The 18,831-nt window shown below is 60.0% G+C and overlaps 1 protein-coding gene across 1 annotated transcript in view; it reads right to left on the bottom strand.

Moving 5' to 3' along the window:
- The window catches only part of GSE1 (Gse1 coiled-coil protein), a 99,828-nt gene extending 81,410 nt beyond the window's left edge, over nt 1–18,418 (bottom strand). The window contains 1 exon segment of the mRNA XM_037409113.1: nt 17,009–18,418. Within this exon segment, the coding sequence (XP_037265010.1) occupies nt 17,009–17,998 (990 nt within the window). The 5' untranslated portion in view covers nt 17,999–18,418.
- Between the last annotated feature and the right edge of the window lie 413 nt (nt 18,419–18,831).

Raw genomic sequence — 18,831 nt, 5'->3', positions numbered from 1 at the left:
GGTAGGAGCCCAGGTGAGCAGCGGCTCTCACGACTTCCCAGCATGGCACTGGCTCATTCAGGGATTTCCTCTCCCCACCTGGCCCACAGCGTTTGCTCCGGGAAGAACCACAGCTCCTTCCAGAGCATCCTCCTGGCAGCCCCCGGCCACGAGCAAAAGCGCTGCCAGTGCTGCAGCACCAGGCGCTGTGCCGTGCCAGGCTCCACCGCTGCACCCAGCAGCACCGGAGTCACAGCAGAAAGATGCCCTCCCCCTCCCAGCAGCTAATTAATCCTTCTGCTCAGGCAGAGCTCATTAGTGCTGGTGCAACGCAGGGCTGCTCCTGCTCTGGCTGCCCGGCACAGCCGCCCTTCCCGGCGGAGAGCAAGGTCAGCACGAGGGGCCATCCGGCACTGGCACCACCACGCTTGCCCTGGCCTCTGCCTTCTGTCCCCCTCGATAGCCTTTCCTGCAGGCTGGTGGTGTTTTTTCAAGCTTATACCATAGGAAAATAATAAAATCTAACCAAAAAAAAAAGGGGGGGGGGTGGAGGGGGTGGAGAAAAGGCCCCCCCGAGCATGAACATGAGGGAGAAGCAGCCAAGGAAAGCAGAGGAGTCAGCCAAGTGCCTCGCTCCGTGCCAGGCAGGGCGCGAGTGGGCCGCCCTGTAAATGTTTTGAATTTCCAAAACAGGAGGGAGAAGCCAAGAGCTGCCGAGTTCCCCCACACGCCAAGAAGGACAAAGGGCATCCCTGCGCGGCAGAGGTGTGGGCAGGCACCCAGCACCCCGGCTCCCCTCCATCCCGGCTCGCCTGTGGCCCTCTGGGATGCGCCGTGCCGGGGCGATGCGGTGTGGGGGCCCCCTCTGGCTTGGCTCTAATTATAGCCAGGGAGAGGAAGCGTGACAGTGCCAGGTGAGGGCGAGCGACAGGCGTGGGGCTGGCAGTGGCCCTGCGGGCAGGTCCCACGTGAGGATGATGGGTGGCTGTGGGTGGGATGTGCACTCACCAGGACAGCCCTGAGCAGAGACCAGAGCGATCTGGTGCATGGCAAAGCCCCCAGCCTGCCATCCCGGCAGAGTGCGAGCCCCCCAGCTCGCACCCCTCAGGAACCTGCCCCCTTCAAGGGCCAAATCTGCTGGAAAAGCCCTGAAGCCAGTGCGCTGGAGGCTCTCCTTGCTGCGGGATGCTCCACCGCTGATCCCTGCCACATACCGGGGGGAAATCCCAGTGCCCACCCTGGCCGCTGGCAGGGATGTGAGGATGCTGCATGGGTGGTCCAGCCCTTCAGAGTAATCCCCTGTTCTGAGGGGTGATGCTGTGCCCCAAAAAGCAGAGCCTACCCCACAGGAAAGAAGAAAGGGCTGTGGAAGATGGAGTAGCATCCATGGGAATGCCAGCAGCCCAGCCCCCACACCGAGGGGGGGCCCTACCCAGTCTGCTGCAGATTATAACCTTGCACAGATTATAATCTTAAATTATAATCTTCAACAGACCCAAAACACCATCTGCCTAATCCTGCCACCTCCCCAGTATAAAGCTCTCCTGGGTTGATGCGCTGGATGGGGGGAGCAGGGCCGTCTGGGTACCAGCCCTGCTACTGGGGGGTGGGAGAAGCTGTGGGGCGAGCCCCCCCAGTACTGTACCGCCGGGTTAGGAGCAGGCAGGGAGACAATATAGGGACTATGCGGCCTCCTCACCGCCAGATGTGTGTTAATAAGGCAGCTGCCCCCTAAGCTAATAAGGTCACTTACTGGCTCCAGCAAGACGAGAAAACAAGCAGGGGCTTGGCTGCGGTACAGCCTGACTTGGCACTCGCCGCACGCCGGCTTCCTGAATTCTTGCCGCTTCCAGAACAGCGCAACGGGGTGGAAAAAGCAGATATAACACCCCCCTCCCCACAAAACAAAAGAAAAACCAACCAAAAAAAAATACCCCACAACACACACATCAAAAAAAAAAAAAAAAACCAAACCACCAAAAAAACCCCCACAACCCACCCGCCTCTAGCATCCCCAGCATTGCCCTTCATCCCGGGGCAGCTGGATTGGGAGCCACCTCCTGCACTGTGCTGCAGGATGGGCTGCGCAGGCTGGTGGGGTAAGGACACCCCCACTGAGCTGTTTTATTCCCTGGGGAAAATCTCCTGGGAAGGACTTGGGGGGTGGGGGGGTGGTCCTGCAGATTTTCCCAGCACAGCGAGCAGAGCAGCAGCCTCCCCCCTTGCCCACGCGCTCCCTCCCTCCCTCGCCTGCCCCCGATCATGGCGCCTACAACTCCCTTTGTTTTAATATTATAAAGCGAGCCAGATGCCGGCTTTAATCCCCTCAGCTGGTGAGGATTTGCAAACACATTAGGAGGCAGAACCGCTGCGCGCCCGCCCCGCTGCTGCTGCTGCTCCCCAGCCCCACGGCGCGTCACCGTGCCCCATCTGCTGCCTCGGAAAGGGGATCCCGGCCCCTAATTGCCTTCTCATGTCCAGATTAGGAGCCGACAAGGTGTCCGACAAGGGGGACCACGGGCATCCCCTGCCACTTGTGGCTGGGAAGCACCAAGAGGGCCCTTTGCTTCCCCTTGTCCCCACCGGGGAGTTTGGAGGATTTGCCTCCGGTGACACGACACCAGGGTGATGGGCACAGGGGGGATGAACCCCGGCAGGGTGGCGCGGATGCACATGAGGGGACAGGCAGAGGTTGGCCAGACAGCCCTCCTGGTGCAAGGATGATGGATGGTGTGTTTATCCCAGTGGTGTAACATCACAGCTGACAACTGGAGCACGAGCCGGCTCTCCCGCATCCCCAGCGGATGGGGGACACTTCAGGCAAAGCTGTGCAAGTCCTCCCTGAAGCATTAACAGGGAAAAGGGTTTTCATCCCAACCTCCACCACTGCCAGCTCCTGCTCTGCAACACCCGAAGATTGCCACTGCATCCTTTCCCCCAGGTTTCAGCACAAGGTTGAGATTAAACAGGTACCAGTGGCAGGGGCAAGAGGAATCACTCCAAAGTGTTGCATCCCATGGGAGCAGCTCCGGGGCCAGACCAGGAGCCAGGTGTGCATTTGCCTTCCCTCCCATCAGGGACCATGTTTATCCCATGCAGCTGACAGCATCCAGGCCAGCTCCCCTGGAGCACAGCCCCAGCTCCGAGGGCACGCACGGACCCTTGCCACAGCCAGGAGGGGTGAAATGACCTCTGCAAAGCGGGGAGAGGCGGCTGCAGAGCCCCGGCAGCTGGAGAGCAAGGGGGATGCAATGCCAGAGTGATGTCCCAACCCTGCAGCATCCCAACAGGGGAAGCTGCTGCCAGATGATCCCCAAAGCCCCCTCCTCACCCAAGGGCCAGCTCACAGCACACCCTCACACCTTCCCAAAGGCTGGGGGGGTTTCCCTCCAGGCACGACAACCCAGGCTGGACTTTGTCAGGGGGACCAAACAGCCCCCAGCCCTGCAAGGACCAAGTGTCCCCCTGGATGCTGCTTCCAGGAGATTTCCGCATCCTCCCCTGCCACCAGCCCCTCGGCAGCGCAGTGGCTCCCGGCCAGCCAGGTGCTGCTTGGTGCTCCCAGGGAAGTACCACGCTCCAACCCAGCGCTGCCCAGGAGGGATGTGCAATGCCAGGGCCCCCACAGGAGGTTACTGCTCCAGATCCCCCAAGGAAATGGCTCCAGGAATACACACAAAATCTTCCTGAGCTGCCTCAGACCCCGTATTTGCACTGCAAAGGCAGCAAGGCTTTTCTGAGGGTGTGTATTTTGGGTTTTTTTTAAGACCAGGATCTCCTACATACCACTTAGCAGCCAGGAGTTCAGAGGGAGCAGAGCTCAGTCCTTTAAAACAACGCCTCGTTTGCCAAGAAATAATCCCAAAGAACAAAAAAAACCCCAAAAAAACAAAAAAAAACACCACCAACCACCAAAAACCCAGACTCAGATGATAATTAACTCCACAAAGCAGCGACCCCGAGTAGCTCAAATCTTCACTGTAACTACCAAGCCTCTTCTCCAAGGGCTTATTTCTTGCTGTCTGCAACAAAACAGCACCAGCACTCAGAGGCCTGGGGATTTTATTAGTGTGTCTGTACCCCCCCCCCTCCAAAACCCTGCTGACAGATTTGCCCCCGAAGCACACTCAGTTCACTGCTCCCAGCCAGGCACAGCGGGGGGCCCAGCCCCACACGAGACCCCACATCTCTTGCAAAGGGGTCACTCCCCATCCCTGCTGGGGGGCTGCAATAGGGATATCAAGGCTGCGGGGCTCCGTCCTCGGTTGCTGCGGGAGAAGAGGTACAAGAGCTAAAGAAGGGGCAGAGGGCTGCTGCTGCTGCCCCCCAACACCCATCAGCACACCCTGGCAGGGAAGGAGCCACCTTTCAGGGTCGTCGTCGTGTCGTCCCCCCCCCCCAGTCAAACAGCAAGAGAAGGCAGGGAAGCCCAACCTTGGGGGTGCATTTCAGCCCCCCCATTCCCTCTTCCACCTTTAGGGCCAGCAGAAGGGATGTTCCACCAGGAGCTGGCATGAGCAACCCTAGCAGCATCACCCCCCCAGCAGCATCACCCTCTGCCCCTTCCCACCGCTTGACAGGGAGGGGAATAAAAGAGAGAAGAGCCAAGAAAAAGCGGTGTGGAGCCAACCCTTCCCGCTGCCGCTCCCCCCGGCATCCCCCTTCCCCTCCTGACCGCGAAAAGCCAACATCTCCCCGCGCCCCTCCAGCCAGGGGATGGGAATGTGGAAGCAATTGCACTTGGCAAGGCAGCAACAGTGAGTCAAAAACAGTTGTTTGGCTTGTCAGCCACCCAGGCCCTGCAGCACTCTTGTTTTCCTTCGCCTGCCTTAACCCCTTCCAGCCCCGGCCCTCCCCCCAGCGGGACCCGCAGCCCCCCAGCCCGGCCGTGGAGAGGGGCTGGGTGCTGGGTAAAAGCCTGGTCCCACCGCCCAGCTGCCCTGCTTCTAGAAATGGGATGACAGGCAATTCCCCAGCGTGAAAACCTGCAGCAAGAGGGTGCACCGGCCCTGCGCCAAACCTGCCGATGTGCTGGGAGGGGCACGGGGCTGGCACAGATCAAACATCAAATGGACATCCCGAGGCCACCAAGGAGTAGGATGCCTGGTGCTCCTGGAGCACCCCACTTGCTCATCCCAGGAGCTGCAGAGAGGTCCTTGCTCCTGCTACAGAGAGCATCCAAGATGCCCCTTGGCAAGGCAAGGGGACACAGCCACTTGTGCTGGGGACTCCATGCTGCCCTGGGGGGGGGGGGCTGGACCCCCTCACAGAGCCAGCCCGGTGGCGCAGAGCTGTTTAAAGCGCTGAGCGCAGCCTCCCCTGGCCCGTTTATGATGGTTTAGCACATACCAGGCTGCTTCCCACCAGCTCCTCCAGCCCCTTCCCTGCCGGCCATATGGCAGCGAGGCCAGAAACACACCCAGAGCCAGCAAGAGCTGCACCAGGGTCTCTTCTCCATCCCCAGGTCACCCCTCACACCCCAAGACAGAGGACTCGGGCCAAGCACTTGATGTCCTCCCCGTCTGGCAGCATCACACGCTGCTGGGACCCCATGTACATTCAGGCCACTGCTGATTCAGGGCAGGGTGGGGCAACACCAGCACCCATTCACCACCTCCCCAACACGGAGGGGTGACCATGTGGGTCAGGGCACCCAGCCAGGACCCCCACCCACTGCACTGCACCCCAAGTCAGACCCAGAGAAGGAAGAGACAAGGAAGGAGCTCGTGGAAGGAGTTGCTCCCTTTTTCTATTGGGGGACCCCCTGCACCCCCACAGTACAAGAGAGCTGGGGCAAGGGGATGGATGGGGAAGAGTTAAACCCTCCCGACGGGGAGGAAAAGTGGAGGGCAAGCCTGCTCACCCACCCGGGAGAGACAAAGCGAGATGCTAGAGCCAAGAGATGAAGGCGAGGATGTGATAAGAGGGGGAGCCGGGGTGTGTGCGCTGGAGCGAGGGAGCGGGGAGGAGGAGGAGGAGAGGTGGGTGATGACCAAAGTCATTGAACATTTTTTGGCACGCCTACCCCCTGAGTATCCTGGCCGTTGGCCCAGCTCGGAGCTGAACTTAAACAAACTCCTGTTGCAGCCATCTGCTTGATTTTAAAATAAATCAAACAATCTGTTGAGCCGTGGGTGATCAAATTTCCATCTGTGCGGACGCCTGCTCGCCTCCTCGGAGCCTCCGCTTGCCTCTACCAGCCAAACACTCCTGGCAGCATGTGGCCTCCCTAATTCCTCCAGGAAAGGGAGAAACCGGACCTCCCCCCCGCACCCCAGCCCCCTCCCAGCCCTTCCCCACCACCCTCCTAACTCAAACCAAGTGCTATTTTTACAGCCGCCCACCAAACAGAGACGTATGCCGGGTTTAAACGGGAGGAAAACAGGGCTGTGGGGGGAGATCCCAAGAGGTCTCAAGCTTCTCCACTGCTGCCCACGCCAGGGGGGATTCCTCATCCCATCCCCATCAATCCCACGGGTGCAAGAGAGAATGAAAAGGAAAAGGGCAGCAGCTGCCGGCAGCGGGACACTGCCTGCCCTGGCACTGCTGACTGCGGCACAGAGGCCATGGGCTGGCCAGAAATAGCAGCTGTGAAGCCAGGCGGCTGTCCCCAGGACGGGGACATCGGGCACACGTCACCACCAGGTGCCCAGGGGTGCCCAGCTCCCAGCCGTCTCCTCCGGCCAGCAGGGTGGCCCTTGAGCCCACCCAAAATCACCCTGTCCTGAGGGTTGCCCCCTCCCCAGGAGCAGGAAACCCAAGGGGAGGCAGCACCACTTGCATATTCAGGCACCTGCCCTAGGGTCCCCAAAGTGCCAAAAGAGGGGTGGCATCTCCAACCTCCACTGCCTCTTTGGGTGCTGCAAGACCCCAGCTCACCCTGGCCTGCCCTGGCTGCAATCCAGCCACAGGCTCTGCACGTAGGGACCCGCAAGGGAGACGGCACCCAAAATATCTGTGGCCCCAAATGCCCTCTGATCGGTTGGTCCTTTCTTCAAACCAGGGTCAAACCTTCGCTGGCATCACCCAGGCTTTGCCCTCCTTCCACTCCGAGCAGAGAGTGCCAGGCACGGGGCCAGTACAGCCAGAAACAGGGCAGCAAGCAGGGTGAGGGGGGGGTGGATCACAGCGAAGGGACAAAGAGGCAAGCAAAGAGGTGGGGGAAAACATTGTGTATGAAGGACACGGGGGTATGATAAAGGATGGTGCGGGGTTAGGGCTCACCAGACACCAGTAGCCCAGGTGCAGGAAGGTCAGGTTGCTGAAAGCAAGGGTTGTCCATGCATAGGGAGGAAGGACACGCGACACAGCAGGATTTATTCCTCCTCAAGGGCTGCAGATATGGGGGTGATGCATTGCTGAGGGACCCCGTAGCTGCATTGTAGAAGCAGCACTGGGAAAGGAAGAGGAGGTGCCCAGGGTGCCCAGCACCCAGGCGCAGCCCTGCCAGGAGCCCCAGCCAGCAGCAGGGCTGCAGAAGAAACCTCACCCGCGCGGGATGCTGCCAAGCCAAGAACCACCCTGGCCAGCCCAGGGCCAGGCCTGCCAAGCCGCTCGCTGCTGGAAATAACGGGGAGCTGGGGCCAGGGGAGGGATCTGGGACCAGGGTGGCCCCCACCCAGCCACAGCCCTGTGTGTTTCCCAGTGCAAGCTCTTGGGAGGGAGCCACGGGCAGCAAAGGGGTTGGACAGTCCCAAGCACGCTGCAAGCAGTGCCCAGGCTCTGGGGATGCAGGATCAGGCTGAACGCAGGACTGGGTGGGGGGAACAGCAAGGGAAAAACAGCTGGAATAAATAAGTGATGTAGCAGCTTGTGTGACCCCAGTGCATCCCACCAGTCACCCATCCTGGAACAGCCCTGTGGGAAAACCTGCTCCTGGGGGAGTCCATATCCCCAGCTGGCTGCTCAAGAGGGTGGCAGAGATGGGGGTCACCCAAAAGCCAGCCCTGGAGTAAAATCCAGGCACTGCCCTGACAGGATACACAGCCAGGAGCAGGTTACACAGCACAAGCAACAGAGGGAAAGGCGGAAAAAAAAAAAAAACCACCACCAAACCCCTTTTTGGAAGAGGAAAGGACTGACAGGACCTGGCCGAGAAGCAGGAGAAAGCCCAGATTTCCCAGTTACTGTGCAGATGTTCTGGACTGAAAACAGAAGACGGCAGGAGCAAATTCATCTCCCCCTCCAGAGACGCCGCAGCCAGGGCATCTGGACTCTGTCTGCAGGCAGGAGAGGCAGCTTCCCCCCAGCTCCCCGGGGAGCCCTCCTCACCGGGGACGGCCGGGGTATGCCGAGCCCCCTGGGGTGCCCACCCACACCCGAGAGCCAGGGCGGCAGCGGCAGCCAGGGCCCCATCCCCACGCCAGGTTGACCTTGGCATGGTTACCTCCCGGGAAAACTGAAGGGCCTTGTCTTCACCATGTTTTCACTTTGGGATAACTCATGCTGCCTGCTCCGAGGAACGGGGGGAGAGATGGAAAGAAGAAAACGCAGCTGTTTTAGCAGTGAAGACAAGGAGGGAGGGCAGGAGACATACATATATATATATATATATATTTATTCCTGGCCAGGGTAATAACTGAAATCACTAGCACTTGATCATCACCCGATGAAAAGCTTCACAGCCGACTGAAGTCAGCCCGCTTCCAGAAACATGCTGCAAGCAGATGGGAGGTGATGGTGGCAATTTGCTGCTTGCCCCAGACCCCGCACACAGCCCCCGAGACGCCTTGCACAGCTGTCTGTCTGTCCACCCATCCCTCCCTCCCTTGGTCTGTCCACCCCGCCGCGGCTGCAAACCACCGAGCGAGAGAGGTTGACGCCTTGGCCGTCACCAAAATGTTCCCAGCTCTGAGGTCCCTGCCAGTGACCGCAGCATCCTTGCATCCAGCTCCTTGGGGACGGAGGCAGCTGCTGCTGCCCCCCCCGGGAGCTGTCAGCTGATGCTCCAAGGGGGGCAAAGCTGGGGGGGACACAATCAAAACTATTTTGGAGGGTCAACAGGGGAAACCACCCTGCACAGGGCTGCAGCAGAGCCCGGGCTGTGCCACAGGGTGCAGTGGGTCCTGCAGGGACAGGTGCCCAGCCCTGGCTGGGGCTCGAAGAGGCGAGATGCTCCTATGATGAAAGTCCCCAGCCCCAAAAGCAGCAGGTGCTGGGGACACACCAGGTGCCAGCATACCGGGACACAGCCTTGATGGGGGGTCACGGGGGGGGGGGGGGCGGGCAGGCACCCTGGGAACAGCCTGGGCTTTGTGCTAAGTCAGCCCCAACATCTTCCTCCCTGGCTGGAAACCACCACTGCGCTCCTGCCCTCTGGCCACAGCAGGCAGCTGCCTGTCCCCCCAGCAAAGGGGTGATGCTCCTGGATGCAGGGTCACCACCACCCATCTCCCCCGATGACCCTTGCATCCCAGCTGGCTCTCAGCTTTGGTTTAGCTCTAAACTAGAAGCCAACAATTCACCAGGAGGAGCTGGGATAGAGCACGGGGCGCAAACCAGTCCCTGTGAACCCTCCTGCCCTGCTCCTGCTCCCAGGGGGGTGCCAGCATCCTCCCCACGCTTCCCCCCCCATTCAAAGCCAGCCCCAAGACCCAGCACCCTGTTGCTCACCCGTGCCAGCACCAAGCTCTCCCCGGGTACCAGCGCAGGCGATGCTGTGGCCGGCCCTGCCGGATGCCGACGGGAAAAGGCAGCACTGGGCCAGACAGCGATTTCCTGAGTTTGTGTGCAAGGGCTTGAACAGCCCCCGGTAAATCCTGCGGTGGGTCCCTGCTGCAACCAGGGATGACCCGTCCAGCACCCATGCTTGTACACAGGCACTGAAACACAGTGTCTCAGCAGTTCCCTGGCTGGAGGGAGCTCCTACACCCGCAACACGACAGCACAGGGGCCCCCCCCCCAAGCCCCATTTCGCACATGCCACCGGTGTGCGATGCCAGGCAGCCACGGTGCTCGCCCTGCCCCGGCGCGGGTTGCGGCACGCTCGGCACAGGCACCTCGCTGCGGGCCGGCAGGTTAGAGAAGGAAAGCCAGGGCAGCTGCTGCTCCGAGCACGCCAGCTCCACGGGTAAACAGATGACTTCAGTCTCCCGAGAGCTACTAAAGCCCGGCAGCACTTGCACTAATGGGGAAGCAGGGAGGAAAATAAGGAAAATAAAGAGGGAGAAGCAGCATCATATTCATGCCAGGCTGCAAAGTGCACTCAGGTAACGTCCTCCTCCTCCCAGCCCAGCCAGAAGTCCCTCCTGGAGCCATTCTCTTCCTCCTCACCCTGCTACTGAAGATCCAGGGGGAGAAAAAGTCACTCTGAGGCCAGGCCAGCTGCACGAGGCTGTTTATCCAGCCATGCCGCAGCAAGGCTCATGTGCATTGGGGCGGCTGGGGCTGCCAGTGCTGCGCCAGAGCAGCTGCTCGCCCGGCAGCGGGAGCAAACCACGACCTGCCCGCGGTGGCCCAGGCTGGCACTGGGGCTGCAGCATCCTCTGCACGGCACAGGGAGGGGAACTGGGCTCTGACAGCCAGGGGCAATGCGTTTTGCAAGCAAGGGTGCAAGTAAGGAGCAGCACCGCATCCCCAAAAGCAGGGCTGGCACCTGCCAACACACAGCACTGGCTCTGCAAGGAGCCAAGGCACGCTCGAGGTGCTGCTGCTGCCTGCCTTGGCGGCGGGGGGACCTGGAGCTGTCAGAACCCTTGGCCGGGGCCTGGGAGGATTGTGCTGCTGGAAGGTCTCCCATCACCAGCTGCTCACGGCAGAGGAAAGCCCAGCACGGCTGGGAGCCTGCCACCACCGGCTGAGCTCCAGTGGCTCCTTCTCAAGCTCCCACCCTGCTCCCCAAGCACTGGGATGCTCCTGCCCCATCACCCTCACACATGTGCCCCTGCAAGCCCCCAGCCTGGCAGTGCCTAAGGAGGGCAACGTCCCCAGCACACCGGAGGGACATTTCCATGCCACCCCTTCAAGCTCAGGACGCCAGCAGGCGGCACAGACTTTTTGATGCAGGGAGGATGGGCAACATCTGACCAGATGCTGCCCAGTAGCACAGGACCAGCAGGAGCTTCCTGAGAAGCTGGGGAGTACCCTGTGCCAAAGGTGCTGGCAGGGAGCAAACAGCTCCCCCCACAACCCAAAACCAGCATGGGAACAGATCCAGGGCACAGCAGGCACCCATTGCAGCCAGCAAGGTGCAAACAGGCTCCTGGCAAAACAGCTGTGCCCTGTGCCCAGGAGGTCCCCAAAACCTGCTCAGGAGATGGAGACATCTCCTTGGCCCCAGCTCAGCCACTGAGGACGATGACAGCGGAGGTGTTGGCACAGGACCTAGCTGGCGTGTTTGCGGGGCACAAGACGGTGAAAAGCCAGCTCATGCCGTTACCCACGTAGTTGCCAACGCAGGCGCCCATGCTGCTACAGCAGGGATGTTCCCCCTCACTGGGAAGCGGCTGAAGAGCATCCCGGGCTGGCCTCCGTGACCATGCTTCCCAGGCAGCCAGGAAAGGCCAAGTATCTGGACAAAACATCTGTCTGTCCACAACAGCCAGAGCCAGCCGTCCCTCTACCCCATCTCAGGACTTGGCCATGGCTTCGCACAAAGCGCAGACAGGGAGGCTGCTCCAAGATGCTCCAGCGGTTGCGAAAGCATTTTCACTGCAGGGGACCAGAGCGGAGCCGGCCCCTCTCCCCGGGAGGCTGCGGGGGATATTTTGGGGGGTGCAGGCAGGGTTTCCTGGGCAGCACACATTTCAGGCCAGCATTTTTGGCAGGTGCTTGCAGAAGAGCAGCAGTGCTTGAGCTGCCAGTCCTCTGCTGCTGCTTTTGGGAAAGGCAGAGAGAAGACAAGGGGCGGGGAGGGGGTGGGTGGGTAAAAAATAAATATATAGCAGCCAGCTGGTGAGCTGTGGAGTCAGCACAAGGTCTGGAGGACGCGGCGACTGGCAGCAGCGCAGGAGCCCTGGTATTTTGGACAGCTGGTACAGCAAGGTCAGCCTGACCAAAGCAAAAGCCCCCTTTGCTGTCGTCCCCCCCATCACGGTTGAAGGACGCTGACCCCCAGCTGGAGACACTGGGGGGATGAGCTACCGGCCCATGGGGTGACCCTGAAACAATCTAAGCAGTGAGTGAGGATGAAGAGGGATGGAGGGACAGAGGGGTATGGGTTTCTAGCCTGGCTGGGTACATACCAAACCCTCCCTGACCTCATCGGCAGGAAAAAGCAAGCGGCACATTTTCCTCGTGTTGTTTCTTTGTTTGCCATCTGGGAACACGATCCCGCAGGAGGCCGTGCCCCGAGACATGAAGTCATATCATGATTATATTGCCACCTCCGTGCCCGGATTGAGATCTCATCCGAAAATGCCAGACCCAGTCGGTGTTAGCCGCAGCAAGCACTGCGGAGGAAGCTGCTTTGCTGAAAGGCAACGTGACCCTTGCTAAAAACATCTTTACATAGACATATGCTGCAAACAAAACAGGTTTATCCCAGTAACTTTGGCTTAAAATACCTTGGCCTGATTTTGCTCTGTATCTGCTAGAATTAGTGATGGCAAGAATTGGCACAGATAAAACCACCAAAGCCAAGCCGAGCTAGAAGCCAAAAAATTGTGGTGAGACCAGCTCTGCTCCTCCCTTACATTTAAGGGACGAGCAGAAGCCCGATGCAGCCCATGCCACCCCTCTGGAGCCCACACATGAAGCCCAGGCTGGGGACTCATTGAAGAGCCATCAGCTTGGCAGACAAAGTGCAACCACTCAAAACACCCCCAGTCACCAGACCACTTTTGGTTTGCTTCAAAATTAATAAAAGATGCAAAGAAACCAGAGGTCCTGCCTGCCTGGCTACGACCTGGGACCCTTCCTGCACAGGTTCCTTGTTTCTCATGCTGCAATACACCCGAATATCCATACCCTCACCAGGAATTCGTCGAGAGGGCAGTCAGGTGTCACCCCTCCACCCCCGGGTTTGTTTTCATGGCATCCAGGAGTTTCAGCTGCTGCTCAGCATCAGTGGGACAAGGTTCAGTTGAGAAGACAAGAACCCTTTGATGTTTGCCCAAACCCTTTTTCAAAAGCCAAAAAGAAAATGCCCACCAACAGCTGTAAGCTCGACATAGCATTTTGGAAACACAGCATGACCTTTGAAGCTTGTAACCTGAAAAAAGGGGCCAAATCCCCAGCTGAGCTAACACCACTGCTGCCAAGCAATAAACGCAGTGAACTCGGGCACAGCCCCATGCAACAAGACTCAGGTGTCCCCTGCAAAGCAGGAACAAGACATGGAAAATGCCAGATGATGCTCAGAAAGCAGCCTGAGGACAGAGCTGGAGAGATGGCAGCGAGCTCTGGGTGCTCCCAAGGAGCAGGACGGCACCAGCTGCAGATTTTGCACCCAAAACAAACTTGAACAGCTTTGCTTGAGTTATGGTGGGATTCATGAGCTTTCCAGAAACCTGAATGTACTTGCAGAAAGTTGCATGTGAGGAAAGAAAACCAACAGAGCTCACTTTTACGGGTACGTAACTGCAGCAAGAGCAGTGGCAGGCGAGGATGGGAAGAGTCAGAAAGGCAGGGGAAGCTTTTCCAGTGCTGGCAGAGGGAAAGGTTCAGAGCAAGCACAGAAAACAACAGCCAGGTCGAGCACAAACAGCCCTTGACCCGGGAGCACTGGTGACACAGGGCTTCACCCCTTTAGAGAGGGCAGGAGGGCTCGAGGGGTGGCTTCAGTGGCCTCTTCAGCAGGCACAGCCAGCCGGGGACACAGGTCAGCATCGCCTCTGGACACCAGCCAAAGCTGGGTGTTTTATGGGTTATTCAAAGCAATCAGCCTCAACACCTGCTCTGCTCGCAGCGGCTGCTTGTCCCACAGAGCCCCAGGGAGCCAGCTTCTCCCAGCCAGCAGCAGGGCTCGACAGTGGGATGCACAGGTGGTTTCTCTGGATTAGAAAGATGAGACATCATACCTGGTGGCAGCAGCCACCCCAAACCCAGGAGCCCTGCACCAATGGGTACATAGATCTGTGCAGGTTCCCCTTGCAAGGGACACAGCTGGAAAGAAGATGCATTCTCAGAGCACACATCCGCATGCCTTGGAGGGGACCAAAAGCAACAAGCCAAAGGACACCCATACCAGGGATGTCTATTACCAAAACTCAGCATTACCATTTTCCTTGGTGGGAGAACCCAACCCACCCCACACAAGCCAACAACAAGGTTTCTGCAGCAGCCCCTCTGCCAGGCAGACCTTACCTTTGGGAGACCCTCCTGCAGCAGGTAGAACCACCAGCAGCACCACACCTCTACAGAGCAGCACCCACCCCACTGTTCCCCAACACCAAACCAGCAGCAGGGGCACCACCCCACCCAAAATACCAAAGCCTCCACCCTCTTGATGAGCCTCAGGTGTAGGGTTCCCTCCTTAGCACCTCCAAGCTGTAATAGAGATGACCTGAACCCTGATCTTGCTGTCCTGCTAAGAGAGAGGGATGCTGGAGGGGGTGGAATCTGGTGACATTTGGTACATTTACTCATTGCCTCAAACTTTGAGCCGTCTGAATCAACCACCTGCAGCCAGGACAGTAGTAAACCACCAGCTCTAAGTGCAGCCGGGTGTCAATCCTGAGTGTGTGAAAAAGCACCTGCGTTCAAAAAAATGAAGTTGCAGAGCTGCAAGGAGGAACGGGGAGATGGTTTTAACCCCTCAGGCTCACTCCCTCCTGTCTGCTTTCATTTGAGTTGGGACCTGGGTGTCACACAGGAGTGAAAGGCTCGCCCAGGGTTACTTTCAGCAGCAAGCGTGCCTGAACAAGGGTACAGTTAAATTAGCCAAGAACCCTACCCAAGTATTAAGCCATGTTTTAAATAACCTTGACATCTGTGAGGTCTCAGCCCGATGGAAAGCATGTGGAGACAGGGAGGGAAAAGGCGAGAGGACCTTCTGGCCAGGCAGAGTCACCACCAGGACATGGCAGAGCCCAGCAAAGCAGAACGGTGCCCGGACCAGCCATGCTCTCTCTAGGCAGCTCTGCCTTGCCCCCTGCCACTCTGCCTGCCTGCGTTCTCCTCCTCTTCCTCCTCCGCCTCCGCTGCCTTTCATAGCCCCACACAAAAGCTTTTCATAGCTGCTTGGGTCAGAGACAGAGCTTCAGGCAGGAACCCAAGTGGGAGTTTGGGGCTGGGGCCAGCGGGGACAAGAACTGATGTGCCTGAGAAATGCTGGGTTCCAGGGGGGTCACTAAGGGACCCCATGGGATGCACTCCCGAGCACACAACACCAGAATGCGAGCTGGGACAGAATTGCTATCCATAATGTCCCCATGACATGGCCTGGGGACACTAACAAGGTAGCAGCGTGAAACATCAGCGGGGGACATGTGGATGCCACCCCCCTCATCAGCTGCACCAGCACGGGCTCTGCTGGAGCATCATCCCAGCACCCTCCCCTGGGTCAGCACCGTGGGATGCTCGCCTGACTCCTGAGCCCTCCAGGGCCACCAGCCAGCCAGGGCTCCAGCACCTTGCAAATGCCACCAGAGCAGGGGATGGACAGATGGGCAGCGTGGCTGTGCCCACGTGGGCAGCGCAACTCATGCAGCCCCACACCAACTCCAACACCCGGAAAGTCTCCACCACCTGAGACCCCTCAGCACACAGTGAGTCGTGTTGGCTGGAAGCAGACTCCCATGTGGGCAAGCCTGAAAATAAATCATCACAAAGCATCCACGGATGACCTGCAATGATGTTGGGGCAGTCCAGCTCAGATGGAGCCTGGAGGAAACTACTCAAAAGCAATGGCTTCTGGAGTATTCCCATCGCCGGCGCCAACCCAACCTCCCGTGCCATCCTGGCAGTCTCCGCACCGCACACCGACCTCCGGTGTGTGCAGCCCGGTTGCTCTCCAAGCAGCGTCACCCCAGCTTGGGAGCCAGCACAGCTGAACGGAAAATTTTATTTGTAACCAGCCAAGGGAGAGCAACCGGAGAGAAAAGGAGCGCTGTCTTGGAAGGGCTGGTTTACATTTCTAAAGAAAATGCCAGTGCTTCGGAGAGCTGCAGGGTTCTGGCTACGAACGGAGCCCAAAGACTTTGAAAATGAACGCGGGGATTTAGGATGCTGGCATTTTACGGAGCCCAGCCTGGGGCCTGGTCTGCAGATACAGAGCAGCGGCTCTCCAGCACACTCCTGCAAGCTGGAAATTCAAGGGTAAAAGCAGTTATTTCCCCATCCTGTGAGAAAGGCAAGCTTGCGACTAGTAAACCTTTGCCCTGCCATGCTGCTTTCTAGGTGATGCCCCCAAAGCACCCTGCGTAACCCCAGCGGGAGGTACAGAAAAGAGCAACCCGCGAAATCTGGCAGCACCCGGCGATGACACCCATGACACCCTTCAGAGCCGCAGGGCTCCGTCACGGTGGCTTGGAGGGATGCTGCCTGGGGGTCCCTCGCTGCTGGATAACCAGAGCAGCACAGGTGGGGAGCACCCAGCCCCGAGCCCGCACATTAGCTCCCCCAGCTGCAGGAAGAGCCGGTGTTTCTCCAAGGGGAAACCCTTTGATTAAGACAGCTTATACAACCGGAGATAACTTGGGAAGTTTCCTAGGGCAGCGGAAGGCCATGCGCTCCTTCGAGCTTCCCGAGGATGCTGCCGTGGAGGGCAGGCCAGGCAGCCCTCCCTCCCCTCTGGCCCCGCTGATCACCCTTGACAGCGAGAGGTACGGGATCAGGATTTCCTCCGTGCTGGCCCCCACCTCCCTCGTGCAGGGCTGCGAGCAAGCAGGCGCCAGTAACACAGACACACGCTTCTGCAACAGGACAGGTCTTGGCTCTCCCCACCTCTTGGAAGGATTTTTATCTGTTCCTTCGCAGCTTGACAGCTCCAAAAGTTCATTGCTAAAGGCACCCCATCCATCAGCGTTCGCCCCCAGGGACCAGACCCGAACGGAGAGCATCCATCTATGTCACCGCTCCACCTCCTCCTCAATGCCAGAGCTGGGAAACGCTGGGAGGAGAGGGATGGGGTCCGGGCCAACCGCCTTACCTTGGGGAGGAGCGCCGAGGGTGCCACTGCCAACAGCTCTGGCGGGGTCACGCTCTTGCCAGCCAGGACCACGGCACCGCACTCGGCACAAGCGCCGATGGTCAACTGCTTCCCATCATCCACCAGCAAGCTGTTGGCCACGCGGAGGGTGTAGAGGAAGACGGGGAGCCTGGCCACTTGAACCGCTTTTAATCCAAGGCATCGCTTCTTCTCTTGCCGGCAGAAGAAGCAGACGAAGGTCTCCACTTTGTATTGCCGGGACCAGGCGCTGCTGGGGTGGTGGGAGTTCCTGCCCTCGTGCTGCAGCCACTGCCCCAGCAGGTCATGGTAGCAGAGGATGCAGGTGGCCACCAGCCCGGTCGAGTCAGCCGGTCTGGCCCGCGGGGCGGGTGGGTAGACCGTCAGGAAGGGGAAAAAGGGCTCCTTCTCCCCAAATCGCCCTGGTGGGTTGACATTGAGCTGGAACTCTCTGCCAGCTCCCAGCTCGGCCCCGCAGATGTAGCAGACGGAGGTGGGACCGGGCTTGACGACGGCAGGGTGGCTGGCCAAGCTGCCGGGATCGCTGGTGGAGAAGACCTGGTGGTACCTGCCCAGGAAGCTCTGCACCGAGGTGATGAGCTCCTCGTTGTGGCAGGCCCTGTACATGGCCCACAGGTCCTGCAAGACCCCGAAGCACTTGCGGCAGCTGCTCACTTCCCAGTGCTTGTTCAACCCCTTGGCGCTGGGCGGGCAAGGCAGGAGGCTGAGGAAGGGGAAATGCATGGTGCTCTTCGCATTGCCGTTGGTGATCTTGGCTGCCACCGGCCTCGCCTCCTTGCCGCACTCCTCCCCGCAGAGGTAGCAAGCCTCGGGCACCGGTGGGGCGCCCACCCCGTCCTCCTTCAGCCCTCGCCGCCCCTTGGCGGGCATGGCGCCGGCGTTGAGGGGCACCACGTAGAGCCGCTGCAGCACGGGCACGTTGGCCAGCTCGAAGCTTTGCCACTGCTGCATGAGGGAGGCGAAGCAGCAGGGACACACCAGGGTGCTGCCCGTGGGCGAGAGGGGCTGGGCGCCGGGCGGGGGGCTGTGCAGCCAGAGGAAGGGGAAGAAGGGTGCCGGCGAGGTCTTCTCCTGCTTCTGCACGTGGACGCGGTGCTGGGTGGTGGGCGACAAGGGGCTGCCGCAGATGTAGCAGGCGGTGCCCGATGCCCAAGCGGGCCGCTCGCTGCCCTCCTCCTCCTCCTCCTCCTCCTCCTCGCTGGTGATGTTGATCTCGCTCTCCTCCGAGGAGCAGCGGGGCGGCCCCCGCTTGCCCGCCGCCGCCGCCGCCGGGGTGGGCCGCGCCGCGTCGCCCGCCCCCTCGGGCTCCGAGAGGGGCTCGGCGTCGGAGAGCTCGGAGAGCTCGGAGCCGGCCGCCGGCCCTTCCTCCTCCTCCTCCTCCTCTTCCTCCTCCTCCTCCTGGCCGGCGGGGCGGCGCGGCGGCGCGGCGGGGTCCCAGCCCGTGGCCCCCCGCCGCAGCCCGGCTCCCCCCGCCGCCGCCGCCGCCGCCTCGCACTGATGGGGCCGCTTGAGCCAGTACATGCGCTTCTCCACCGGCGTGCGGCTGCGCTCGAAGGAGTCCCACTGCTCGCCCAGGAAACAGCGACAGACGGCGCAGACCAAGGCGCAGCCCTCCGCCGAGACGGCGCGGGCGCCGGGCGCCGGCTCCTGGTGCTGGAGGAAGGGGAAGAAGGGTCGGTGGTCGCGGGGGGGCCGCACTTGAAGCTTTAGCTCTTTGCCGCGGCTGATGCCGCCGCCGCAGATGAAGCAGCAGAGCGGAGGCGCCGGGGGTTGCGGAGCCCCGG

This window comes from Falco rusticolus, chromosome 15 (assembly GCF_015220075.1).
Source record: "Falco rusticolus isolate bFalRus1 chromosome 15, bFalRus1.pri, whole genome shotgun sequence".
Taxonomy (NCBI): Eukaryota; Metazoa; Chordata; class Aves; order Falconiformes; family Falconidae; genus Falco; species Falco rusticolus.
Note: the sequence above shows the minus strand (reverse complement) of the source record. Positions and strands in the feature narration are given on the sequence as shown.